The following is a 22688-nucleotide window of genomic DNA, read 5'->3' as shown; positions in this document are numbered from 1 at the left end:
CCATCGCTGGCTAACCTCTCACAATAGCTAGATGACAGCCTGATTTCTTACCTTATGCGAGTTGGACAGAGGAGAATCCTGCTGATCTCTGGCGACCACCAGCTCCACCGTCCTCCCGGGCTGCTGTAGTAGACTCAGGGCTTGCTGCTGGCTGATCCCGGCTTCCAGAGGATTCCCATTTATCACCAGAATCTCGTCTCGCTCCTGAAGTCGCCCGTCTCTACATGGACAAGCACATTTGAGTGGTACAATCAAACAATCTGCTCTTCTGAACTTGAATGTCATCATTGTCTCTTTTTTAATTAATTCTTAAGATAACATTTTTCTTCATCATCATTTTTTTTATATTTTGTTGATAAAAAGACAGATCATCAGTCCCTCAGATGGTGCTTAAGAACCAACCTGTGTGCGATGCCTCCGGGCGAAATGTGTTTGACGAAGACACCCTGACTGCTGCTTCCTGCGGGATTTAGCCCGACCACACTGAAGCCCAGACCACCAGTCATCGGCCGGGTCAGCTGAACCACCTCCGTGTGACGACCCTGCACACAAACGTATTAGCCTCTGCTAATGTCTCCACGTGTCGAGCGACTACGCCCACCTTTGCAGCCGCAAGGATCCATTTGCGGAGGAAGTCGGGCGAAGGTGCGGCCTGATGGACGTTCGCCGTCGAGGCGCTGGTCAGCGCAGAGGGGGAGAGGGCGCGTGGTGCCGAGCTGCCGGCTGGATTAACGGTGCTCATAATGAGCTGACCCTTCTTTGAGAAGCTGAACTCGTTGCATGCGTCGGGCGGCATGCTGCTGAGCTGGAGAAGAGACGGAAGAGGATGCCATCATTATCAGGAAATAGCAGCATAAGACAGAAGCATATTGTGATAGACAGTTAAAGTCCTGATGACCTTAACCTGCTGAGACTAAGGTTGCTTTTCTAAACATAACTTATTATTGTATATAGTGTTTACTAAATAATATGAAATAGTTTGAACATATAAGTAAAATATTATTTTATAATAATAATAATCTCTATTTATGTAGCGCCTTTCTAGACCAGGGTCACAAAGCGCTTTGACAACCATTCACACATACTGATGGGAGTAGGCTGCACCACATGGCGCCGAATCTGCCATCAGGAGCAATCAGGGTAAAGTGTCTTGCTCAGGGAAACAACGACACAAGCTTGTCTGGAGCTGGGATTGAACCTGCAACCTTTTGGACTGCAGGCAACCACTCTACCATCTGAGCTATGACGCCCCATTTATAATACTTTTGTAAAATAAAACTTTTTTTTTCATTATATAACATGTCAAAACTTGACAAGACAGAATAACTCTCCCTTTCTCACAGATACACAATTTAACTACAGACTAAAACTGGCAACAATGTATCAGAATTTTAGATGAATAAAAAGGGCAGAGGCATTCTTGCAAAGACTTATACATTTATCTCTAACAAGTGTCAAGGTCCACGCCTGCCACCTTCCAAGTCCTCCCTCACTAAGAAATATAACCGGGGAACTCTTTACTTAGACATCAGTCTGTCCGTGTACTGTAGAAATAGTTCAGATGGAAAGCCCCCCATGGAAAACAGGGTGAAGATGTATATTTAAATACTGTACAGTCTGGATGAGTCACATCCAATTCATACGTAAAAACAAAAATTAAAAAATGTTATGAATATTTTAACCTGCTATACTATTGAGAAGGGAGTGTTTTCTATATGCATTTTATTTTAGTTTCAACATGCCAATGCCAGGTTGATGTATTAAAAAAAATAGCAGGTTATGTTGAAAACATTGATCCACACATGTCCCATGTCTGCTGATCTTGACCCATCCTGGTCTTGTGCAAGTCTGGGTTGATCTTGACTAAAAGTCTAATAAATATAAATCAAAAACTTTGATAAAAAAAGATATTGAAAAAAAGTTATGCTAAAATGAATTAGCATTATGTTACGACTTAAAATAACAACAGTGTAATAGAAACAGTTTAGTGCTTTACTCAAATAAAATGATACCGGCTGGTGCAGCTGCTCTGTTAAACCATAGACTTTGAAAATACCAGCCTGAGGAAACCTGAGATGTATCATTTATTTCCACTTTAAATAAGTTTTTAGTCTCGTATTAATGTGATTTTATCTTGCTTTCCTATTAAGTTCTAAGGCAGTGAAAAGAATGTTAAACTCGCTGACTTTTGTTTGTTTAGTTCGTAATGACTTTGGATGTAAAGACACATCAGCAAGTCTTGTAGGTCATTAAAAACAACAGAAACTCCTGAGAGTCAAAGAAGTTCTGAAAAGAGTCATCAGACAAGACACAAGTTCAAAACAAATGAAACGCAGACGCCCTTAAATGCAAGGACGCAGTGGACCGGACCCAAAGACGCAAGTGGAAACAGCGCAGAGGCCGGAGGGGTGAGTGGGGAGGAGAGAAGACGAATCAATAGATTCCTCTGCAGGCTTTCTCTCCCTCTCTGGGAACAGGTAATGTATTAATGACCTTTACACTCACATTGTGGAAACTTATCAGTCTGCGGCTTATTTAGGCTCGGCTGACGGAGCAAGATCCCGGCTATTTCATCAATACCACCTCGACAAGGCCGTTACTCAAACCAAGACACAAGATATTAAAGCTTGATAGATCCGCAGAGGGAGGGGTGGGGGGGATAAATAAAGGAGAGAAGCTCGTCGCACCCTCCGACAATTCCCGCCGACACATTCATAGACTCGACTCTGACCTTCGCAGCACTTAGAATATGAAGCCCTGCGTCAGTTATTGCCATTATCTTAATTTGGCCCCACGGATTGTTTATTGTAAACACCAGCGTCGCAGCAGAATACTGATGCAGGGATTCAGTGTCACAGCAGTCGGCGGACGAGTCACTATGTTGGACAGTAGCAGGATATCAACACTGGAGGAGACCTTAGTGTTAAGTGAGACAGTACATGGACGTCATCTGTGCCGTTACCCACAGGTTTCTCTCTCAGATTTGATGAAAGTTGTTCAGAGATGTCACCAATCAAACCTAGCGAACTTTGCTGTCCTATGTCTCTCACTTTTCAATGTTTGATCATTATTGATAGTATTAGGTGAGAACGGATCTTGTTACAACTTAAAAATAGTAACACCAGAAAGTAACAGATTTGAGTGTTATTTTAATAATTGTTTCATATTCCCTAATATAAATTATTTCAAAATTAGGAAAAAAATAGACATAGTAAATGTATTTAAATATGGTCATATCTCAGTCTGTCATTCACAGCATCCACTTTCTCGCATCCTGAACTCACCTACCAAATCCCCCCATACATGCCTCATGCACACGCAACTCATTTCCAAGATAATATTGACAGAACAGGAAGTACAGATGAGCAATACACAGTACCAAAAAAAATCCAAACTCGCAATCCAAGTTTCTCATTCAGATTTTTTTCAAATGAAAACAATACAAATTTGAAAAATCCACAGTACAATGATAAATCTACGATATACTTTTAGATACTTTATACTCAAGATAAATATCTGATTTTTATCTGTGAATATTTAAGGGATTACTGTACTTGAGTCAGAGCAAGTTGACGACCAACTTTCCTTCCATTCATCCAGGTTCACCGGGTGCATGAATCAATGTCTAAGGAGTCGTCTAAGAAATGTGATGTGTACAAGTCTGGAAAAGGATTTGCACTCACATCAGCTGATGCGTTTCAGATGCACTTCCTCCGACAGGTTAGGGGAAAAAATACGTACTTAACCCTGTCTTTATTATGTCTGAACCAAATGTTATGTTAGATAAGAAATCCACGTTGGGAGCTCAGATCTCTGCCAAGCAAGAAGAAGTTATCTTTTGGTTAGATCCTGAATTTCTCCAGTCCCCTCATATGGGGTAAGGAAAATATATATATATATATATATATATATATATATATATATTGCAGGTTTCAGTTTTCATAAATAAGACTTTTAAGACTTAAAGATCATAATAAAGACAATTTGAGAGGAATCTATATGAGATTCTAATATAGTGATGTCCATTCTTTAAGTGTAACAATATTTAACCAAGGTTTTCTCTCAGAATATACAATCTTATCAGATCTTATACAATAAAATACATCATTATATTTAAAAGCAGGAATAACATTTTGAATAAATAGTGTCAATACAAATTCAAGACCTCAAATTAGGGTAATAGATTAAGATTTTAAGGTACATTTAGTTGTTCCAGGCCTTACATTGAAATTATTGGAATTACCATCTACACACATTTTTGTGAACGTTTCCTTATTTCATACTATGTAACAAATTCTAGACTTCAAGGCTATATCCAGCAGACCAATTAGATCATCTAGTTCATCAGTTACTTGTTGCATTTAAAACAGTATCCTCTTTAATTTTTGGGACGCAAACAATCGCACAACAAGCTAGATAAAACAGGTGTTGTGGATTTTTCATCACACAATCATACGTCACATTAACAAGAGTGCTGTATTCGCTTGACTGTCTCACCTGTTGCCGGAGTTGCTTGACCGAGTGCTGCAGGGTCAGGATGTGGTTCAGCAGAGGACTCTGTAGCGTCTCCTTCAGGTTACCCAGGATGTCACTATGGGTCCACTCCTCCCTCTGGACCAGTTTGGCCTGCAGACGCTCCAGAGCCCCCAGCACCTGCTGACGCTCAGCTGAGGACACTGAAGACAAAATATTATTTGTAGTGAACTGAATGTTCACTTAAATTTTGCTAAATAATTAAGCAGCTCAGAAACAAGTTCAATAAACATCTGGAAGAAAAAAAAAAGAATCATATTTACCTGCTGGGACATTTTCAAACATGGTCGTCCTTCCTACCCCCAATAATCTGGATCAAACTAAAAACAGACACATGATGCTTTCAGGCGACATTTTAACACTGCAGCAGCACGAGGTAAATAATGCAAATGAACGAGGAAACAAAATCATTTAGAAAAAAAGGAAAGATTAATAATTTGATGTGAGAGCCGGAGTACATCAGGGAGCCACTGTTCTTGTGGTATATAGATGGACAGACGGACAAAAAAACCTGTGAAGGCGTTCTATGGACCATGATGTTTGCAGATGATATAGGTGGTAAGAATACACAAACTTGAATGTGAGGGAAACAAAGTAGATCAGTGCGAGTCAGAGTAGTACTTAGGGGTGCACAGTATAAACTCGTACTGACTGAAGAAATAGAGTGAAAACAACATTATATTAAAGAAATAAAAAAAATATGAGTACTTGCTTTTAATGCTTTTTATTTTAGGTGTCTTTATATTAATCAATAAATATGTAAAGATTTAATTTTATGGGGAAGAGTAAGGATGAAAATATGAAAAGATTATTTGAAGTCCCTTAAGTATAAAATACTTGCATTCTATTTATTAAGATGGAAATATGTTTTTGCAAAAAGACAATTGATTAAAAGGAATTAATAGTGAAATAAATATAGTTTTTATCAATGCACAATTGAACCAAAGGGAAAATAAAGGAAACTGTGAAACATTTTTTTCTTAGAACAAATAACATTCAATAGTGTTTGTTTTGAAAATAAAATAACAAACAGCTTTTGTCATAAAAAAAAATGTTATGTTGTTTTTGTTTTGTTTTTTAAGCTGGATCATTATATTTTATAACAGTTGGCCTGATTCTTTGGGTAACACAAGATTATTGCACTTTCAAAAGTGACTTAGCGGTTTTAAATAACCTGTAATAGAATTAGCACTTTAATACACAAGAATAACAAACCAGGAGGATAGATAACAGTTTAATATTTCATTAATAAACAGCTTCCCTAAACGTATTAAACCATCTGTTCATCCTTGTTTAAAACTGTAACTAGTTCTTTCAATTCCTTTCATTAAAAGTTTCTCTGATAAGAACAACAATGACCAGCTGCTGTGTCATGTTTGCAGGTGTTAGCTTAGCATTTCTCTTGTTTACGTTGCCCAGTAGATAGCAGAGGAGGGAGCACACACACACACACACTCACACACACCCCCTCACACACACACACACACACACACAAAGACTCACGTTATCAACTCACACAAGTGGAAAACACACAACAGCCCCCTCAATACATCTGGTTTCGAATAACAAGCTTTTTTTTTTTTAAATGATCGACCGAAACCAGCCAGTGCTGGGGGGGGGCTCACCTGTAAGTACACCTGAGCGACCAGGAAGTGAAACCAGACCAGCTCACAGTCAGTTGTGAACAACAAACGCATCATTGTGCAACATTTACAATAAATAATCGTAAACTAAACTAGCAAAAGCAGTGAATTCCAAACAGGAGCAGGTTCAAATCGCAACAGGTGCACCCAAGTTTTCAACGGGGAGAAAGCACGTTTGTACCGCAAAAGATAAAAGTTAAAAAAAAGTTACAACCCAACTACTTTATTCGGAAATAACATATTAAACTCACTTTAAGGTTTTTTTTAACGCTACAACGCCCGACGGGTCGCTAACCGCTGCTAAGCATTAGCACGCTACATAGTTACACATTAAAAACTTTTGAGAGCAGTTTGCCTTGTGTTTTAGTACAAATGTAAAAACGAGCGGTATTTCAGTGTAACCACCGGTTATTCACGCCTTTTACAGTATTTTAAAATGTTATTAAACTAATGAGAAACTCACTTGAAGTCGATCCAGCTTGAAACCAGCGTCGCTTTAATGCTGTGTTCAAGTGCAGCAGCGAGCAACGCTGGACGCGAAGCATCTTTTACATTTTAAATATATATTTTTATTTAAAAGTTCTCGTTCATTATACTAAAAAACACTTGTTTTTTTTAAACAATTGATTACCTTTTAAAACTAAATTATCAGTCGGCATCTGAAACATTTATTAGTACAAAACTAGTAATTTAGTTCATAAATCAATTAAATATAAAATGTCTTAATAAAAGTAAATAACTTTATATATCTTCTCAATAATACAAAGTTTATTATATTTTAGAATACGGCAAATTTAAAAAAAAAAAATCACGACCAGAAATGAGCGTATATTTTCCGAGCCCAACTGAACGCATCACTCATTGACAGTAACAAACATGGCGGCCTCTCTGAGACTGCTGGCTTGTTTACGTTCCGGTGTTTGGAGCGTTTTGTTCTATTGTGTTTACTCGCATCTCACAGCCGTGTTCGCCGAAAACGTGGACAGTTGCGAGAACCTGAGGTTGGGACAGTATCTTTTTGGACGTTTTATTGCCTTCAATTCAGCTCAGAGGGATGGAGCTGTGGGTGTGTGATGCTAACGGCTAAACTTTTAAAGCTAAATCTCTAATGTGTCAACAATAGTGAACCATCAACCTGTCGTTAGTTAAAATATGTTGATGTACTTTAATCTGCATCTTCATTGCACATCGCAGATGAAATGAATACGTTACTGTTTACCTGTAAAATAACAGACCAGAAAACAAATCTTTGGATACATAGAAAAGCCTCTACGTGTATCTCATTGTTATTACATCCCATAACAACCTGTGTTGTGCTTATTGTATTTCTTTTAAGTATAATATTTCTCAGCAGGTTTTCTAATTCAACACGATTACAAAACCATTACTTATTTTCTCTTTAAAATGCGTGAAGCCAAATCAAAGTTAGAAAACGTTTTTTCCCTAATGACTAAACTAGTATACACTACTATATCATATTCATGTACATTATGATACAGGATAGAATATATGTTTAGAGGTTGCAAAGCTGATTTTTCTTTTTATTCTTGAAGATCATAGAAATAAGCAAATGCTCAGTATTCCCATAAAGAATACATGTTTGAATTGAGTTAATCTGTTTTAATAGTATGTGGAAAATGTGGGCTATTTAAACAATCTGTTTTTCTTATAATGGCCTTTTAATACCCTTATAATTCAACAATACAATATATGTAACAATGTGTTCTTTACAATAGTGGCCTAAAAACAAAAAAATTACCAAACTGAAATGACAAGAGAACAATTGAAATTCCAATAGTAAACGTGAAATAAGTGGTATTTTATTGATTTTAAAAGTCAGAAGAATCAGAATAAAAGTGTAATAAAATACAGTTTAATTTTTTTTTTTTTTAACTAATCTGGGGAATTTGGAAAATATACATTATATATAAGGTTGATGAAAAATTATGCAAGAAAATCTATTGGCAAAATGTAAAAAAGGACATATTAACTTTTTTTTTTTTTTTTTTAAAGAAGTAAATGACATGCTGAAAAAAATGGTAACTGGAGCACTAAAATTATAATAGAACAAGATTTTAATACATAATGAAAACAAGAAATGAAAGTAAGTACTAAAAGATAAAATATATCAATTTACATTCCTCAATAATGTAAGTAAGTAAGTAAGTAAATTATATTTGTAGAGTGCTTTTCCAGACCAGGGTCACAAAGCGCTTAAAAAATCAAAACAAAACTCAATAAAATATAAATTTAAAAGATCAAGACAATGTAATTATCAAATTCAGGACCTGAGCGAAATGGGTTCAGGTGGAAGAAGCTAACTTACTGTGTCAACACCTGAAAAACAAACAAAAATAAATAAATTAAAATCAGCACCTTTTAATTGAGATGAACGACTGAGCTCTACAAACATCTACCTGTTATCAATCACAACAGTAGCTTTCTTCACAAAATGTTGTCAAGTTCATGTTGAAAGGATCCATTCTAGGGCCTACAGAGCAGGGATTTTAAAACTGTGAAGAAATCAAAGGTTCTTTGGAGGGCAGGAGAGACGAACCTCTTCTTAAACGGTCGTCATACCAACGTCTCGCATGTCTGAATTTAACATTCAAATCTCAGCTTTGGAGGAGTCTAATTTTCCTAATTGGTCAGTAAAATATGAATCACAGTACTAAACGTGGGCACTTTGCACTCCTTGACTCTGCTCATGTATCTCTGTAATGATCCGAAAATTGACGAGTCCACTCAGGAGCCGGAGAACTGCAGAGAGTCCACATCCTGGGGTGAGTGAGATTCCTACCAGCTCAGCACTTTCTACGAGGAGGGAATGACCTTTTGTACGCCAGTGGATAAAAGTTTCTGGGATGATTGATTGTTTTCTAATGAATGACTGATTGTTGTGTTCAGTGGTCTCCGGTTGTGTGTAACAGTGTTGTGAACGTGTGCGTTCGCAGTGGAGTGTCTTCCTGCTCCCAACGTCAGCTGCAGGCTCTCCAACGGCACCGAGTTCAGATTCAGTGGCGAGGAGGTGGGCTTCAATAAAACCATCTCCTGCAGGAACGTGTGAGTGCTCGGAACACACTCGCTTGAGAAGAAGCGCTTTTATGTTGGTGCATAACTTTGTGTCTTTTCACAGGAGCGGATATTCCTATAAAGTCGCGGTGGCGCTGTCGCTGTTCCTGGGCTGGCTGGGAGCTGATCGCTTCTACCTGGGATACCCTGCTCTCGGTGCGTTTACAGTCTATGGAAGTAGATCAGTGGCATCAAAATATTGAATGGTTAAACTGTTTTTTTTATTGAAATGTTTTAAAAAGTTGTTAGTTTTTCAAGCATTTAATTATTTTCTTCGAATTATTGAATTTAATAATTTCTATATTGAAAAGTTGAATTTGTTTTTATCTTCTTATAAATTAAAACTAAATATTTTCAAAATTAATTACATTTTTACACATAAAGTTTGATATTCTAATCTCCATCATTCAAAAAGATATTATCTGAAGTTCAATTTTTTTAATTAATTGCCTTTGAATTAAATTAAAAAATAATAGTGTCACCAGAAAATACCAAAAGTGGACTGAGCTACTCAATGACTTCAATGTAGTCATGTGATCTTCTACGTGTCGCATGATTGGCTGAAAGTTCAATTGTGTAGTTCAGTGCATTTTTAGTAATGTCTGGTGAGACTATTCTACCAACATTTTCATGTTGAATTGAAAAGAACAAGAAATAAAAAATATTAAATGTTTAATTATTGGACTTTGACTATCAAACTCTACATGTAAAACCTTTTTAAATTGATTTTGAAAATATAAAATGTTTTAATTCAATTATTAAGAAAACAAATTCAACTTGAATTTTTTTTTTTTTTAATTCAATAAGCATCAATCAATTGAATCAATGAAATTCAATATAAAAATCAATGTTACAACATTACACATCTTTAATTCAACCATTCAAAATGTTGATGGCACTGATACACCTCCATAAAAGTCCCTTCTTTCCTTCTTAAAAAAATAGCAAGTTATAAAGTATATTTAATCTCGAAACCATTAATTTTGACATCGTAACAGAAAAATTTAGAATCAAATTAAACTCTTAATTAAAAGTTCTGTCGATGAATGAACTCGTGTTGACGTGGTTCACACTCGATCTCTGCGAGGAAACAAAGGTTCCGCCTCTCAAGTGGTTCCTAATGAACCCTGACGCTGTCGCTCAATCAATACCTTCTCCTAGCAGAACTGAGAGTGAAATTGGCAGAGCTTTTGTTTTAGGGATGAACACACGATGAGTTGTAAGGTTTGTTTAAACAACGGGGATGAGTTATTATCTGCGGCTCTCGTCCATTTTATAAAGAGGCACCTGCACCAGACAAGAGTGTGCGAGCGTGTGGTGCCAGGGGACTTATTTGGACGGAACACAGCGGCTCCGAACAACACCTGGCCTACTTTGGCACGGGTCGGGCAGGACCCGGCCAAGTATTTGTATGTAGAAATTCTGTTTTTCGGAGGCAAGACCACGCCAACAGAAGAGTAGCGGCAGCGGAGCTCCACTCACGTCCTGACCAACATCCAAAAAACACATTAACGTTCCTGCATCTGCTCCAACTCATTTCATCTTTCCACTGTTTCACTTCTCCCTCAGGTTCCATCAAATTATTTTAATGGAGCCGACAGTTTATTGTTGGAGGCTTCCAGAATGTTAACAGCAGAAATAAGAGGTCATCAACCCGGGCACTGATTCGCTTCCATGTGACCTTTGACCTCTACCAGCAAACAGAATACTATGAATGTATCATGGTCAGGTTTGAATGATACGGTTGAGTTTCCTCTTTTTTCAAATGTATACTTCAATTCTTCACGTCTTATCCGAGGGATTAGAACCAATACGCGGTAGCTAAACGGAGCACTGACCAAAAAGAAGATTATAATATCCCTTCTTTTGTCCCTGTTGGATTTTTTTAATGTTTTTTCTGATTCTCAATTGTTTCCTCAGAGATAATTATGATAGTTTGGGTTTTTTATTTTTTATTTGTGCATAATTCAAATTTAAAAATTACATATGTTTTTTCAATATTTTTCCTGCGTGGTATTGATTTTTAATATTTGATTATGTTCTTACAAATGCCAAAACACAGAAGTTTGAAATTCGAACTAATTCAAACTAAATTCTAACTTGTAAAAATTGATTTTCTAAACTCAATACAATTTATTTTTTAAATTTCTATTAAAATATATATATAAAAGTCAAAATACCTGAAAGAGTTAACTTCTAAACTTAACCATGTTAAGGCCTAGAAAGCATCAATTAATTTGGATTCAGTGGCTTTCAAAGCAAGGGTCTGGTGGCACCAAATATATACATTTTTACTATTTAAAAGGCTATAATTCAATAATTTTGAATTAAGAAATTGTATTTTTGAATGATTGGAATAAGAATATCAAACTCTATGTATTAAAAAAACATTGAAAATATTAATATGTTTAATTAAATATTTCACAAATTTTTTTATGTTATTAATCAAAAAACAAATTCAACCTTTCACTATAAAAATAATTGAATTCAGTTAGTTCATGAAATGCTAAAAACAACATTTCAATAAAATATATTTGGATATACAGTATATGGAGAGAAACTAGTTCCATACAAATGAAGCAACTCTCCGAGATGTGTTTGGTGCTTATTAGACTCACTCTACTGAACTTACTTCACATTATCGTCTGAACTCTCTGAGGCTGGCACGTAAGTTTGTGGCTTCACGTCCGGCGTTCCATTTATCGTCTTCATCAGGCATGTTGCTCTTTAAGTGGTGGGATCTGCTTCTGTCTGTGCTGGGATTTCAATTGACAAACTTCTTTTGTGCGAGACAAGTGTCTGCAGCTGCCGCCTCAACCGGCTGAACTGCGTGTGACAAAGAGCCCACAATAATTGTGTCCAATTTTAGCTTCCTGTGCCGCCAGTTTGTCGTGAGACGGAGTTGACGTGTCTCTCGTCCGTGTGTCTCTCAGGCCTGCTGAAGTTCTGCACGGTGGGGTTCTGCGGGATCGGCACTCTGGTGGACTTCATATTGATCGCCATGCAGGTGAGTCTGAGCCGCCGGTGTTCGAACACGGGTTAAGAGGAGGTGAAGCATCACTTGAGGCGCCCCAGATAAAGAGGAAGGTGTTGATTGACAGCTAGTTTTGGGGGGCGTTGTTGATGAATAAACAACCGGCCTGATGATTATTTACACTTCGGTGTCGTGCCCGATGAATGATGGCGCCTGAAGTTTCTAATGGACCGCGAGAGCAGGCAGACGGATGGAGCGGCCGGACAAAAGGTGATGGCTGCCTCGCGCGTAGGTGTTTTAGATAATAGAAGCTGGACATCCATCACGGGGAGGTGTGAAGGGGACCAGCGGGGACGGAACAGCAGATCAATGGATGAGCGAGCGGACTAATGGTGTGTTAAAACCCGGCCAGAACTCGATGGATCAAGTGGTCTAAATGGTCGAGAACAAAATGTGTCACAAGTTAATTTGGAATCATTCATCGTCCTGGTGACCGAGCGCTTCTCTCCGGGCACCCTCACTCGTGAACAAACCTCCCTGTCTCCGTCAGATCGTGGGCCCGGCTGACGGATCCAACTACATTGTGGACTATTACGGCGCCAGACTGACCCGACTGTCCATCACCAACCAAACCTACAGGAAGCCTCACCTCTCCCAATGAAGCTGCGTGAGTTCTGGCATCAACGAGATGTCAACGCTAACATAATATACATAGAATGTATAGATACACGTGTTAAGGTCATTCAAGAAATAATACTGTTGCATATTTAAGGTCAGAGACTTACACTGACATACTAATAACAATTCAAACACATACATTCACACACTTAAATTTGTGTTTTTATGTATTTTACTGTCTTAAATAATTGAATTCAATTGTTTAAATATTAAAGTTTAAAGGCTATGAATTAAATGTTAAATTAAGAACTTTCATTATTGGAATTAGAATATCAACATATTTATTAAACTTAAAATTGTTCATTTTGGGTAAAAAAAGCTTTTAAAATATAACGCTTGTATAGAATCAATTTCAAGCTTTAAATATAGAAATGATTAAACTGAATAAATAAAAAAAATGCAATACTTTAAAAACAAGATTTTAATTTAAAATAACCATTATATCCAAACGTTCTATATTCTGATGGCACTGCTACACGGATTAGTAGATTATAAATTACTGTTACTTAAACTAACTGTTATTTTCTCTCCAGGTCACATGATTATTTCTCCTGCTGGATTCCTGTTGAGTGCACATTCTGTTGCTGTTCCCATGACAACTATGTTCCCAAACCTTTATTTATGCCTCTTCACTTTTGTACTTTGTTGATATTTATGACTGTGATCCAATAAACATATGAGCTCTATATCCATCTTTGGTGTTCATTTATGCTAATAAAGAAGGAGATCACGGTCACTGTCATGGATGTTTAGAGAGCCGGGAAGTTAGAAGGTCAGAGGTCAAGATGTGACGTCATTGGCAGAAGTTTGGAGAGTTTAAAAAACAAAGATGTTCAGCTTCGTAATGTAAATTAGAGAGGATGATCAATATATTAACATTTCGTAAACAAAACCACATTTGAAAGTAGTTGAAGAAAAAGTTAAATCTAAATTCTAATATGGTAAATCATCAACTCAATTACAAGTTATTTAATAATACTTAAGTAGAAATAAATGTGTATACAAATATATTAAAATGGTAAAAAACAAAACTAATACTGCAACTGACATCGCTCTTTAAAAATCGTATTTGACAAATCACGTGAGAGAAAAACTTTACATTTAAAAAGCTATAGCACCTTAAATTAAATTAGTTTAGAATATAAACCAACAAAAAAGAATAAAAGATGAAGATACAAATCCAAATCTACTCTTGGACTTTAAAAAAATATAAAGAATATTAGGGTAAAAAGCAAAAAAAGCCACTCAGCTCCTGACCTGTATTCGTGTCCATCTACAAGAATAGCCACCAGGGGGCGATCAAGATCTGATTCTTTATTTGCATCTTTAAAAAAATAAAAAAATACACACAAAGGTGTGTAAAGTAATCCTCGTGTTCTTGTCATGTTTGCAGCGACGCGTCTGTGTTGGTTCAGAACATTTGACTGACGATCATCTACCGTAACACTCGGCGGTGCTGAGATAGTGAAACACACACACGCACGCACGCACCCCCACACACACGCACACAAAACACGTAAGGCATGAAATTACAGTGTCGTTGGTTGGAACGAAGTGCAGCAGGAAACTTAAACGATAGGGTGGCGGCTTCACGCAAATGTTCTTTGAAAAGTGTGTGTGTGTGTGTGTGTTTGAGTGGGGGGTTGGGGGGGTTTAACTAAATAAAGAAAAATAAAATCCTCTCCCTCTAATCCGTGTGTGTGTGTTAATTTGGACAGTCAGGCCTGGTGTGTCACCAGATAAGTCAGTTCAATGTTCACACTCAGGATGTTAACGTGTGTGTTTGATCTTATGAATATTCACACGTGTGTGTGTGGGGGTGGGGGTGTGTGTGTGTGTGTGTGTGTGTGTGTGTGTGTGTGTGTGTGTGTGTGTGTGTGTGTGTTGTTATTGATTCATTTCTTGGCAGCAGAGAAATGTGCAGCATTACTGATACATGTTTCCTGTCTGGCCAACAAATAATCATCTATTTCAGCGTCATTTCCTCTGCTGTGTTTTACGTGACACTTGTGATTGACACTTATTTGTCTATTATTTTTTTAACAGTCTTCAGCGATTGACAACTTCTGCCGTTTTGTTTCCAATATATTTTTTATGACGATCCAATTTGTCTCCAACAGAAACATACGGTGATTGATGTGGTGGTGAGTTGCTGTCCAGGGTGTCCCTCTCCGCTTTCTAGTCAAGTGTGGAGAATAAAAGTAAAAAAAATTGTACTGATTAAAAAAATGTTTTCCCATGTTAATGGATAAATGGATGGTATTGTTTGTAAAATAAAGGCATTTTTGGAAGCTGTGATATAATTCTCACGTTGTTATTCTTCAGTTATTATACAACGCTAAACGCTCTTTAATGTAAGGATCTCCTGTGGATCCAAGTGACTCGGGGATGAAAATAACAATTGATAAGACCTTTTTTAGCAGCTAATTTTATATAAAATATATTGTAATATTGTAATATTATATATATTATTATATGTAATATAATGATAGGATTATAACTGGAAGAATTTGAGTGGCTAACATAAGAGCTAACCTTTTTCCAGCTGCTGACATTTGATAGCAGCTAACTGATTTTTATTTTATTTATTTTTTATAGAAAATAACATTTGATAGCAGCTAACAGACTTTTATTTTATTTATTTTTTTATAGCAGCTAACATTTGATCGTGGCTAGCTTTAGAAAGTTTGTCTTTTATAGCTGCTAACATTTGATCTTGGCTAACTTATAGAAAGTTTGTCTTTTATAGCTGCTAACATTTGATCGTGGCTAACTTATAGAAAGTTTGTCTTTTATAGCTGCTAACATTTGATCGTGGCTAACTTATAGAAAGTTTGTCTTTTATAGCTGCTAACATTTGATCGTGGCTAACTTATAGAAAGTTTGTATTTTATAGCTGCTAACATTTGTTCATGGCTAACTTATAGAAAGTTTTTCTTTTATAGCAGCTAACATTTGATCTTGGCTAACTTATAGAAAGTTTTGCTTTTATAGCAGCTAACATTTGATCGTGGCTAACTTATAGACAGTTTTTCTTTTATAGCAGCTAACATTTGATCATGGCTAACTTATAGACAGTTTTTCTTTTATAGCAGCTAACATTTGATCTTGGCTAACATATAGAAAGTTTGTCTTTTATAGCTGCTAACATTTGATCGTGGCTAACTTATAGAAAGTTTGTCTTTTATAGCTGCTAACATTTGATCGTGGCTAACTTATAGAAAGTTTGTCTTTTATAGCTGCTAACATTTGATCGTGGCTAACTTATAGAAAGTTTGTCTTTTATAGCTGCTAACATTTGATCGTGGCTAACTTATAGAAAGTTTGTCTTTTATAGCAGCTAACATTTGATCGTGGCTAACTTATAGAAAGTTTTTCTTTTATAGCAGCTAACATTTGATCTTGGCTAACTTATAGAAAGTTTTGCTTTTATAGCAGCTAACATTTGATCGTGGCTAACTTATAGACAGTTTTTCTTTTATAGCAGCTAACATTTGATCATGGCTAACTTATAGACAGTTTTTCTTTTATAGCAGCTAACATTTGATCTTGGCTATCTTATAGAAAGTTTGTCTTTTATAGCAGCTAACATTTGATTGTGGCTAACTTATAGACAGTTTTTCTTTTATAGCAGCTAACATTTGATCTTGGCTAACTTATAGAAAGTTTGTCTTTTATAGCAGCTAACATTTGATCTTGGCTAACTTATTGAAAGTTTGTCTTTTATAGCTGCTAACATTTGATCGTGGCTAACTTATAGAAAGTTTGTCTTTTATAGCTGCTAACATTTGATCGTGGCTAACTTATAGAAAATTTTGCTTTTATAGCAAATAACATTTGATCTTGGCTAACTTATAGAAAGTTTGTCTTTTATAGCTGCTAACATTTGATCGTGGCTAACTTATAGAAAGTTTGTCTTTTATAGCTGCTAACATTTGATCGTGGCTAACTTATAGAAAATTTTGCTTTTATAGCAGCTAACATTTGATCTTGGCTAACTTATAGACAGTTTTTCTTTTATAGCAGCTAACATTTGATTGTGGCTAACTTATAGAAAGTTTGTCTTTTATAGCTGCTAACATTTGATCGTGGCTAACTTATAGAAAGTTTGTCTTTTATAGCAGCTAACATTTGATTGTGGCTAACTTATAGAAAGTTTGTCTTTTATAGCTGCTAACATTTGATCGTGGCTAACTTATAGAAAGTTTGTCTTTTATAGCAGCTAACATTTGATCTTGGCTAACTTATAGAAAGTTTGTCTTTTATAGCAGCTAACATTTGATTGTGGCTAACTTATAGAAAGTTTGTCTTTTATAGCTGCTAACATTTGATCGTGGCTAACTTATAGAAAGTTTGTCTTTTATAGCTGCTAACATTTGATCTTGGCTAACTTATAGAACATTTTGCTTTTATAGCAGCTAACATTTGATCTTGGCTAACTTATAGAAAGTTTTGCTTTTATAGCAGCTAACATTTGATCGTGGCTAACTTATAGACAGTTTTTCTTTTATAGCAGCTAACATTTGATCGTGGCTAACTTATAGAAAGTTTTGCTTTTATAGCAGCTAACATTTGATCTTGGCTAACTTATAGAAAGTTTGTCTTTTATAGCAGCTAACATTTGATTGTGGCTAACTTATAGAAAGTTTGTCTTTTATAGCAGCTAACATTTGATTGTGGCTAACTTATAGAAAGTTTGTCTTTTATAGCTGCTAACATTTGATCGTGGCTAACTTATAGAAAGTTTGTCTTTTATAGCAGCTAACATTTGATTGTGGCTAACTTATAGAAAGTTTGTCTTTTATAGCTGCTAACATTTGATCGTGACTAACTTATAGAAAGTTTGTCTTTTATAGCAGCTAACATTTGATCTTGGCTAACTTATAGAAAGTTTGTCTTTTATAGCAGCTAACATTTGATTGTGGCTAACTTATAGAAAGTTTGTCTTTTATAGCTGCTAACATTTGATCGTGGCTAACTTATAGAAAGTTTGTCTTTTATAGCTGCTAACATTTGATCTTGGCTAACTTATAGAACATTTTGCTTTTATAGCAGCTAACATTTGATCTTGGCTAACTTATAGAAAGTTTTGCTTTTATAGCAGCTAACATTTGATCTTGGCTAACTTATAGAAAGTTTTGCTTTTATATCAGCTAACATTTGATCTTGGCTAACTTATAGAAAGTTTTTCTTTTATAGCAGCTAACATTTGATCATGGCTAACTTATAGAAAGTTTTGCTTTTATAGCAGCTAACATTTGATCTTGGCTAACTTATAGAAAGTTTTGCTTTTATAGCAGCTAACATTTGATCTTGGCTAACTTATAGAAAGTTTTGCTTTTATAGCAGCTAACATTTGATCGTGGCTAACTTATAGACAGTTTTTATTCTATAGCTGCTAACATTTGATCGTGGCTAACTTATAGAAAGTTTTGCTTTTATAGCAGCTAACATTTGATCTTGGCTAACTTATAGAAAGTTTTGCTTTTATAGCAGCTAACATTTGATCGTGGCTAACTTATAGACAGTTTTTCTTTTATAGCAGCTAACATTTGATCTTGGCTAACTTATAGAAAGTTTGTCTTTTATAGCAGCTAACATTTGATTGTGGCTAACTTATAGAAAGTTTTGCTTTTATAGCAGCTAACATTTGATCTTGGCTAACTTATAGACAGTTTTTTCTTTTATAGCAGCTAACATTTGATCGTGGCTAACTTATAGAAAGTTTTGCTTTTATAGCAGCTAACATTTGATCTTGGCTAACTTATAGACAGTTTTTTCTTTTATAGCAGCTAACATTTGATCGTGGCTAACTTATAGAAAGTTTGTCTTTTATAGCAGCTAACATTTGATCGTGGCTAACTTATAGACAGTTTTTCTTTTATAGCAGCTAACATTTGATCATGGCTAACTTATAGAACATTTTGCTTTTATAGCAGCTAAAATTTGATCGTGGCTAACTTATAGAAAGTTTGTCTTTTATAGCAGCTGACATTTGATCGTGGCTAACTTATAGAAAGTTTTGCTTTTATAGCAGCTAACATTTGATCTTGGCTAACTAATAGAAAGTTTTGCTTTTATAGCAGCTAACATTTGATCTTGGCTAACTTATAGAAAGTTTTGCTTTTATAGCAGCTAACATTTGATCGTGGCTAACTTATAGAAAGTTTGTCTTTTATAGCTGCTAACATTTGATCGTGGCTAACTTATAGAAAGTTTTGCTTTTATAGCAGCTAACATTTGATCGTGGCTAACTTATAGACAGTTTTTCTTTTATAGCAGCTAACATTTGATCATGGCTAACTTATAGAAAGTTTGTCTTTTATAGCTGCTAACATTTGATTGTGGCTAACTTATAGAAAGTTTTGCTTTTATAGCAGCTAACATTTGATCGTGGCTAACTTATAGACAGTTTTTTCTTTTATAGCAGCTAACATTTGATCGTGGCTAACTTATAGAAAGTTTTGCTTTTATAGCAGCTAACATTTGATCTTGGCTAACTTATAGAAAGTTTTGCTTTTATAGCAGCTAACATTTGATCGTGGCTAACTTATAGACAGTTTTTATTTTATAGCTGCTAACATTTGATCGTGGCTAACTTATAGAAAGTTTTGCTTTTATAGCAGCTAACATTTGATCTTGGCTAACTTATAGAAAGTTTTGCTTTTATAGCAGCTAACATTTGATCGTGGCTAACTTATAGACAGTTTTTTCTTTTATAGCAGCTAACATTTGATCGTGGCTAACTTATAGAAAGTTTTGCTTTTATAGCAGCTAACATTTGATCTTGGCTAACTTATAGAAAGTTTTGCTTTTATAGCAGCTAACATTTGATCGTGGCTAACTTATAGACAGTTTTTATTTTATAGCTGCTAACATTTGATCGTGGCTAACTTATAGAAAGTTTTGCTTTTATAGCAGCTAACATTTGATCTTGGCTAACTTATAGACAGTTTTTTCTTTTATAGCAGCTAACATTTGATCGTGGCTAACTTATAGAAAGTTTTGCTTTTATAGCAGCTAACATTTGATCTTGGCTAACTTATAGACAGTTTTTTCTTTTATAGCAGCTAACATTTGATCGTGGCTAACTTATAGAAAGTTTGTCTTTTATAGCAGCTAACATTTGATCGTGGCTAACTTATAGACAGTTTTTCTTTTATAGCAGCTAACATTTGATCATGGCTAACTTATAGAACATTTTGCTTTTATAGCAGCTAACATTTGATCGTGGCTAACTTATAGAAAGTTTGTCTTTTATAGCAGCTGACATTTGATCGTGGCTAACTTATAGAAAGTTTTGCTTTTATAGCAGCTAACATTTGATCTTGGCTAACTAATAGAAAGTTTTGCTTTTATAGCAGCTAACATTTGATCTTGGCTAACTTATAGAAAGTTTTGCTTTTATAGCAGCTAACATTTGATCGTGGCTAACTTATAGAAAGTTTGTCTTTTATAGCTGCTAACATTTGATCGTGGCTAACTTATAGAAAGTTTTGCTTTTATAGCAGCTAACATTTGATCGTGGCTAACTTATAGACAGTTTTTCTTTTATAGCAGCTAACATTTGATCTTGGCTAACTTATAGAAAGTTTGTCTTTTATAGCAGCTAACATTTGATTGTGGCTAACTTATAGAAAGTTTTGCTTTTATAGCAGCTAACATTTGATCGTGGCTAACTTATAGACAGTTTTTTCTTTTATAGCAGGTAACATTTGATCGTGGCTAACTTATAGAAAGTTTTGCTTTTATAGCAGCTAACATTTGATCTTGGCTAACTTATAGAAAGTTTTGCTTTTATAGCAGCTAACATTTGATCGTGGCTAACTTATAGACAGTTTTTATTTTATAGCTGCTAACATTTGATCGTGGCTAACTTATAGAAAGTTTTGCTTTTATAGCAGCTAACATTTGATCTTGGCTAACTTATAGAAAGTTTTGCTTTTATAGCAGCTAACATTTGATCGTGGCTAACTTATAGACAGTTTTTCTTTTATAGCAGCTAACATTTGATCTTGGCTAACTTATAGAAAGTTTGTCTTTTATAGCAGCTAACATTTGATTGTGGCTAACTTATAGAAAGTTTTGCTTTTATAGCAGCTAACATTTGATCTTGGCTAACTTATAGACAGTTTTTTCTTTTATAGCAGCTAACATTTGATCGTGGCTAACTTATAGAAAGTTTTGCTTTTATAGCAGCTAACATTTGATCTTGGCTAACTTATAGAAAGTTTTGTCTTTAATAGCAGCTAACATTTGATCGTGGCTAACTTATAGAAAGTTTGTCTTTTATAGCAGCTAACATTTGATCGTGGCTAACTTATAGACAGTTTTTCTTTTATAGCAGCTAACATTTGATCATGGCTAACTTATAGAACATTTTGCTTTTATAGCAGCTAACATTTGATCGTGGCTAACTTATAGAAAGTTTGTCTTTTATAGCTGCTAACATTTGATCATGGCTAACTTATAGAACATTTTGCTTTTATAGCAGCTAACATTTGATCGTGGCTAACTTATAGAAAGTTTTGCTTTTATAGCAGCTAACATTTGATCATGGCTAACTTATAGAACATTTTGCTTTTATAGCAGCTAACATTTGATCGTGGCTAACTTATAGAAAGTTTTGCTTTTATAGCAGCTAACATTTGATCTTGGCTAACTAATAGAAAGTTTTGCTTTTATAGCAGCTAACATTTGATCTTGGCTAACTTATAGAAAGTTTTGCTTTTATAGCAGCTAACATTTGATCGTGGCTAACTTATAGAAAGTTTGTCTTTTATAGCTGCTAACATTTGATCGTGGCTAACTTATAGAAAGTTTTGCTTTTATAGCAGCTAACATTTGATCGTGGCTAACTTATAGACAGTTTTTCTTTTATAGCAGCTAACATTTGATCTTGGCTAACTTATAGAAAGTTTGTCTTTTATAGCAGCTAACATTTGATTGTGGCTAACTTATAGAAAGTTTTTCTTTTATAGCAGCTAACATTTGATCGTGGCTAACTTATAGAAAGTTTTTCTTTTATAGCAGCTAACATTTGATCGTGGCTAACTTATAGAAAGTTTTGCTTTTATAGCAGCTAACATTTGATCTTGGCTAACTTATAGACAGTTTTTTCTTTTATAGCAGCTAACATTTGATCGTGGCTAACTTATAGAAAGTTTTGCTTTTATAGCAGCTAACATTTGATCGTGGCTAACTTATAGAAAGTTTTGCTTTTATAGCTGCTAACATTTGATCTTGGCTAACTTATAGACAGTTTTTTCTTTTATAGCAGCTAACATTTGATCGTGGCTAACTTATAGACAGTTTTTCTTTTATAGCAGCTAACATTTGATCGTGGCTAACTTATAGAAAGTTTGTCTTTTATAGCAGCTAACATTTGATCGTGGCTAACTTATAGACAGTTTTTCTTTTATAGCAGCTAACATTTGATCGTGGCTAACTTATAGAAAGTTTTGCTTTTATAGCAGCTAACATTTGATCGTGGCCAACTTATAGAAAGTTTTTCTTTTATAGCAGCTAACATTTGATCGTGGCTAACTTATAGAAAGTTTTGCTTTTATAGCAGCTAACATTTGATCTTGGCTAACTTATAGACAGTTTTTTCTTTTATAGCAGCTAACATTTGATCATGGCTAACTTATAGAAAGTTTTGCTTTTATAGCAGCTAACATTTGATCGTGGCTAACTTATAGAAAGTTTTGCTTTTATAGCTGCTAACATTTGATCTTGGCTAACTTATAGACAGTTTTTTCTTTTATAGCAGCTAACATTTGATCGTG

The 22688-nt window shown here is 35.2% G+C and overlaps 2 protein-coding genes across 4 annotated transcripts in view; one reads left to right on the top strand and one right to left on the bottom strand.

Annotated features, from left to right (window-relative positions):
• Positions 1-6689, bottom strand: part of patj (PATJ crumbs cell polarity complex component) — an 80197-nt gene extending 73508 nt beyond the window's left edge. For all 3 annotated transcript variants that reach the window (XM_087784668.1, XM_087784671.1, XM_087784670.1), the window contains exons 1-6: positions 6640-6689; positions 4797-4853; positions 4498-4676; positions 602-805; positions 403-542; positions 52-220 (exon numbers count right to left, since the gene is read on the bottom strand). In XM_087784668.1, coding sequence (XP_087640794.1) covers positions 52-220; positions 403-542; positions 602-805; positions 4498-4676; positions 4797-4818 — 714 coding nt within the window. In that variant the 5' untranslated portion in view covers positions 4819-4853; positions 6640-6689. The remainder of the gene's footprint in view (positions 1-51; positions 221-402; positions 543-601; positions 806-4497; positions 4677-4796; positions 4854-6639) is intronic.
• Positions 6690-7040: 351 nt separating this feature from the next.
• tm2d1 (TM2 domain containing 1) lies at positions 7041-13586 on the top strand. The gene is made up of 7 exons (XM_087782948.1): positions 7041-7192; positions 8892-8959; positions 9131-9239; positions 9313-9404; positions 12182-12255; positions 12773-12889; positions 13434-13586. The coding sequence occupies exons 1-6, from the start codon at positions 7053-7055 to the stop codon at positions 12881-12883; spliced, it is 594 nt and encodes a 197-aa protein (XP_087639074.1). The 5' UTR covers positions 7041-7052; the 3' UTR covers positions 12884-12889; positions 13434-13586.
• Positions 13587-22688: the final 9102 nt, after the last annotated feature.

This window comes from Callionymus lyra, chromosome 2 (genome assembly GCF_982586985.1).
Source record: "Callionymus lyra chromosome 2, fCalLyr1.hap1.1, whole genome shotgun sequence".
NCBI classification, from domain to species: domain Eukaryota; kingdom Metazoa; phylum Chordata; class Actinopteri; order Syngnathiformes; family Callionymidae; genus Callionymus; species Callionymus lyra.
This window is presented reverse-complemented; position numbering and strand designations above follow the sequence as displayed.

Coding starts and splice junctions, on each gene's coding strand:
- tm2d1 (XM_087782948.1), top strand. CDS start 7,053: ATGGCGGCCTCTCTGAGACTGCTGGCTTGTTTACGTTCCGGTGTTTGG. Junction 7,193..8,891: donor CTGAGGTTGGGACAGTATCT/TTTTGGACGTTT, acceptor GCTCATGTATCT/CTGTAATGATCCGAAAATTG. Junction 9,405..12,181: donor CCTGGGATACCCTGCTCTCG/GTGCGTTTACAG, acceptor TGTGTCTCTCAG/GCCTGCTGAAGTTCTGCACG.